Here is a 5740-nt window from a genome sequence, read left to right as displayed (position 1 = left end):
AGAAAAGGCAGTAAATTTTCTAGATACTTTAGTAAGAGGTATTTGCCAATAGCCCTTTGTCAAATCTATTTTAGAAAAGTACTTGCTTCCACCAATCTTACAGAAAATAGCTTCGGTATCACACATAGGTTCAGCATCGAACTTCGTAATCTTGTTCAGTTTTCTAAAATCTAAACAAAGTCTCCGATTTCCATCTTTTTTTGGAACTACTAAAATAGGTGTAGACTATTCAGAGTCTGAAGGTTCAATCATCCCTAACTCCAGCATACTACGCAATTCCTTTTTCACTTCCTCCTCTAATCTGTACGGTAAAGGATAAGGTTTCACTCTTATAGTTTCAGGAACAGTTAATTCAATGTTATACTCTAATTCTGTCGTTTTACCTGGGACATCGGTGAGAACGTCGCCAAACGCTTGCAGGATGCCTCTCGCGTCATCTCGATGCTCAGCTGACAAATCTGAATCCAGTGAGACATCTCTCCAGGTTTCGCGCTGGTGGTAACTGGGAATTGTCACCACTCTTCCCTCCGCGTTATCCTCGTCGTTAACTACCACAACTGCCGCTGGAAATGCATCAGCCGATTCCCTATGTACATACCTTTTTAGCATGTTTATGTGGTATTTCCTAAAAGTTCCGTTCACATCCACTATCTTATTCAGTCTATTCGGACTCCCTACTACCTTAAAAGGACCTTTCCACTGAAATAGCAATTTATTTGAGTTCGTAGGTAATAGTAGTAATACATCATCTCCCGAGTTTATAACCCTGTCTTTAGTTTTCCAGTCATAGTAATACTGTGCAACTTCCTGTGCATTCTTCAGTTCCATTAATGCCATACGACAAGTGTCTTCTAACCTTTCCTGCAAATTGATAACGTATTCGTATGATGACCTCGTTTCGGGCTCCTTCACCTCGCCGTCAAACAGCTCCCTTAACAATGTCATCGGACCCCTCACTGCATGTCCGTAAACAAGCTCGAATGGCGAGAACTTTGTGCTTGCCTGTGGAACTTCTCTATATGCAAAAAGTAATGGTGATAAATATCTATGCCACTCTTTTGGTTGTTCTGCACACATCCTTTTCAGCATCCTTTTCAATGTACCATTAAATTTTTCTACCAACCCATTACACATAGCGTGATAAGGAGTCGTAGTAATGGACTGTATTGACAACAACCTATAAACTTCCTGCATCATTGCCGAGGTAAATTGCGTTCCCCTGTCTGACAGCACTTCCCTTGGAATGCCCACTCGGCTGAAAATATTTACCAGAGCTTCCGCCACGGATGTAGTGTCGATGTTCTGCAGTGCCAGAGCCTCCGGGTATCTGGTCGCGAAGTCCACTACCGTCAAGATGTATCTCGAGCCGTCAGAAGATCGCGGTTCAATTGGGCCTACAATATCAACTGCTAAACGAGAAAAGGGCTCTCCAATTATTGGCATTTTCCCTAATTTTGCTCTTTGTATTTTACCTTTATCAACAGTCCTCTGACACACATCACACGATCTGCAATATCGTTCAATGTCCTTCGTAATGCCAGGCCAGAAAAACTTCTCCATCACTCGATCTTTGGTCTTTCCCGTCGCCAGATGACCTCCCATGATGCTTGAGTGAGCCAAGTCGAGTACGGCGGAGCGGCATCGAGATGGAACAAGGAGTTGCTGCCTCTCTAAATTACCAATTTTCACTTTTCTGTAAAGAACTCCTCGCTTTAGTATATACATGGAAAATTCATTATTCTTTCTACGATAAAATTCTTTACTTTCCTCTGCATACTTCCTCACTCTATCTAAGGTCTTGTCTTCTTGCTGTGCTTGTTTGATTGTCATGTTTAACATATTAGAGACTGCTAATACCTTAAGTTCTGGCTGTTTTCTTTCCGTTGTCTGCCTGTTACGTGTCACTACACCACATGTGTGTTTACCCTCACTATCTTTCCCTGGCCTTACGCCTGGTATATTTCCGATTACTAAGTCATGTATGGGATTAGGTATACAAACAGCTTTAGTTATTCCTGTATAGAAAGGACTCTTTATAGAAATTTCTGCTTCCGGATAACAAAATACGTCCGAATTAGCCATTTTAACTACACAGTGTTTACCTGTTAACTTATAATTTGGTACCAAACTCCTCTTCACCAACACCGTAGTACAACCGTTGTCCCTCATTACCGTCACTTTATGTCCTTCCACTTCTCCCGCTTTTGTGATTAACTTGGAATTTCCATCTTTTCCTGATCCTCCACACGCTACCCGAAATCCCTTTCCATTTACCTTTATCCATCCGTGATCGTCAATCACCTGCACGGGGTCGGCCTGCATCACTGGCGCCGCGTCGTCGTCTCGCGGGGGCTCGGCGATGCTCTGCGCTCCCTGTGATGTTGCCGCCGCGGCCTCTTTCCTCATCGCTCCGGACGTCGCTGACGTGCCTGCACCCTTACTTTTATTTGCATTGGGTCTGAAATAACAATCCCACGCCTTGTGTCCTCCCTTTTGACAAATGTAACATTTTACCTGGGGAAGTGTAGAAGATGGTGTCTTTCGGAAGCTCCTGTCATTGCCCTCATTTACCTGCCCGAACTGCTGCGCCGACGATTGACTTGACACAGGTGCTTGTTGGGGACTTCGAAGGCTGAAATGACCATGAGCCTCGATATACCGATCTGCACTCTCTTCAAGATCCTGTAGAGTTGCCAGTGAGCGTTCCTTAAGAAACAGTTTTAAATTACGATCACAGGAGGAGATAAATTGTTCCCTTATCATTAACTCTTTCAATGAATTATAGCTAGCGCTACAGTTTTCCATTTCTATCCACCGTTCACACAATTTCGTCATCCTGGCAATTAACTGTTTGGCCGTTTCACCACGAGAAAATCTACAGCTTCTAAACTTAACTCTGAATCCTTCTGCAGTACAGTCAAAACCTCTTAATAAAGCAGATTTCAGTTCACTGTAATTCCCTGCATCAGTCTGAGATAGTTGATGGTAGATATCTAGGGCTCGTCCCTGGAGTAACGAGGCTAAGCTTATCGCCCAAATATCCTCCGGCCAGCCCGCGCTAGTGGCAAACCGCTCGAATCTTTGGAGATATGCATCAATGTCATCTGCCTTCTCATTAAAAACCGGTAATTTAGGATACCTTACCTTGACATTGTGCTCGCTCTCCGACGACTTCTCTTCGACCGATTCCTTTTTCAACTCCATCTGGCGGAGTTTTAACTCTTCTCTTCTAACCTCTGCTTGTACCTTTGCTTCTTGTGCCTTCAGTTCCTCTTGCTTCCACGCTCTTTCTTCCTTTCTTTCCTCTCGAGCAGCAGTTTCTTTCTCCCGCTCATACTGAATTCCCTCCTTAATAAATTGGGCAAGGTCAGCTCCGGTCAAGCCGATATCTTTCCCAATCTGATGCAGCTTCTCGGTCTCCATTTTGCTAAAATATGCTACACATGCACTCTCAGTCGTCCCTGTTCGGGCGCCAAAATGTTAAGCGGTTCTTTGCTCTTAATTAATTGAGACGACTATGTGAGGCATGGGATGTAACAATCTTAGCAGGAATGGAGATAAACACCGATAATTAATCTTTGATTTATTAATGTCTCTGCACGGTCACTGAACTAGGCCTGAGATCTGTCTCCCCAAGCGGTTGCCGCAGACTCAGCGTGCGATGTCTCGGGTGGTTGCGGGGCGATCTCACTCCACTCGGAAGCCGTGACTCGTGACACCGGCATGAAGGCAGGAGCGTCAAGAGCGAGGAATGCGTTGCTTGCTCCAACGTCACCTCGCTTACGTCACAAACACTCGCTCAAAACTAAAAAAATAAATATCAACATACTAATACATTAATTTGTATCAACCATTAATATTTCTTTCTTCATAACGACCTCCAACTATTCCGTTTATATATGTATATATAGGAATATGAAAATTTACTCAAACTGTCTATGCACTTGTTTGTTTCGCAGCCCAGCCATACGCGTAGTTGCGTATGATTCCCTCATTTCATTCACTTTCGTTTTGTTTCAAAGTTTATCATATGTTAATAGTTAACTAGAATAATGAAAAGTCTTCTCTTATTACTTTATATTGGAATATTTTTACAAATGGTAATGATGATACTAATGAACAACAAGAACAATAATGATATAATGATGATAATGATAATAACGGTAATGATAATGATAACAAAACTAATGATGATAATGACAATGATACTGATAACAACGATAATGATAATAATGATGATAACAAGGATAACAACAACAATAATGATCATGATAATAACATGGCCCATAAAAGAAGAACAACAAAGCAACAACAACTACATTGATAATGATATTAATAATAACAATAATGAGGATAATTACATTAATGATGATGGTAATAGCAACGATGATCAAAAGTCTAACTGAAGAATCATGACAGGTTTAATAAAATAAATACTATGTCATTTAACGATGTAAACAGTAAAGGTTTCGACCAGAAGCGATAAAGTGTATTGATGGTCTTGAATAAGGTTTATGCTCATCCTGGATTCATCTGTTTCACTGCATTAAAAAAAAGAAAAAAAAACTGTTTATTCAATGCACACACTTCCTTATTGACAGACTCTGTATCTAAACATTTCATAAGGGAGAACACGAGCTAGCAGTGGCCCTCGAGACCCTTCTATCAATCACTGTCTAATTAACATTCAGGGAATCTTTCTAGATACTCTACGATAAATCTCTTTCTGGGTGATATTCATTAAATCACTATCACATTGGTATTCAATAAACCTTTTTCTAAGTAATTTTCAATAAACATCTTTCTAGAAAACATTCTGTAAATAAATATCCAGATGATTTACTATAAATCTTTGTATATAGTTTTCGCTTAATGCTTTTTTTCTAGTTCTATTCAATAAATATTTCATGACAAAGTGTAACTCTCTTTCTAAATAATATTTAGTGGAATTCCTTCTTGATGATAGTCACTAAATTCTTTTCTATATAATATTAAATTAGTACTTTTAAAGAACTATGATATCAAGTGGCAATACTGATAGATACTGATAAAAAAAAAAAGAAAAAAAAAACATATATATCTGTTCCTGCACTTTTATATCATTGCAATCCATTCACATTTCCTACGTTGCCCATAATCAGTATCAATAATTGCTAATAATATGAATATTCCAAACACGTTCATAACCATATTGACCAATTGTACTAATGAATAAAAATGATAGATATCTGATTTCTGGTACACTGTATGTCATAAAACATGACTGCAGAAATTACATCCAAATTGACAATATAAGAACTTCTAAGAATGATAATACATCAAACAATGACGATTCAGAGATGTCACAAATCAGAAGAAAAAAAATACTTCTTGTTACTCAATATACAGCAAGTAAATCGCACTCCAATATAACTTCAGAAAAAGATGATTGTTTCCCTCTTGTTTACAGCCTCGTAGATCGATCGACCACGTCTTGGCAACGCGTGTAAGTCCGCTGTGATGCTGGCGGTCGCAGGGAGACGACGGAGCGAGACTCTCCTAAGAATGAGACTAAGAATAATGAGGGTGATGATGGTGAAGATGATGAGGAAAATGGTGATGGAAATAGTGATAGTGATGATGATGAGGATGAAGATGGTGATGATAAAGATGATGATGGTGGTGATGATGATGGTGTTGGTGGTGGTGATGATGATGATGATGATAATGATGATGGTGATGTTTATGATGACGATGATGA

At 39.8% G+C, this 5740-nt stretch overlaps 1 protein-coding gene across 1 annotated transcript; it reads right to left on the bottom strand.

Annotated features, from left to right (window-relative positions):
• Positions 1-225: 225 nt before the first annotated feature.
• Positions 226-3423, bottom strand: LOC147469978 (uncharacterized). Its single transcript, XM_086545760.1, has one exon. The coding sequence runs from the start codon at positions 3421-3423 to the stop codon at positions 226-228; it is 3198 nt and encodes a 1065-aa protein (XP_086401886.1).
• Between the last annotated feature and the right edge of the window lie 2317 nt (positions 3424-5740).

The sequence above is a fragment of the Penaeus japonicus genome, unplaced genomic scaffold (genome assembly GCF_977035675.1).
Source record: "Penaeus japonicus unplaced genomic scaffold, GWHDUDI00000001_assembly GWHDUDI00000017, whole genome shotgun sequence".
Lineage (NCBI taxonomy): Eukaryota > Metazoa > Arthropoda > Malacostraca > Decapoda > Penaeidae > Penaeus > Penaeus japonicus.
Note: the sequence above shows the minus strand (reverse complement) of the source record. Positions and strands in the feature narration are given on the sequence as shown.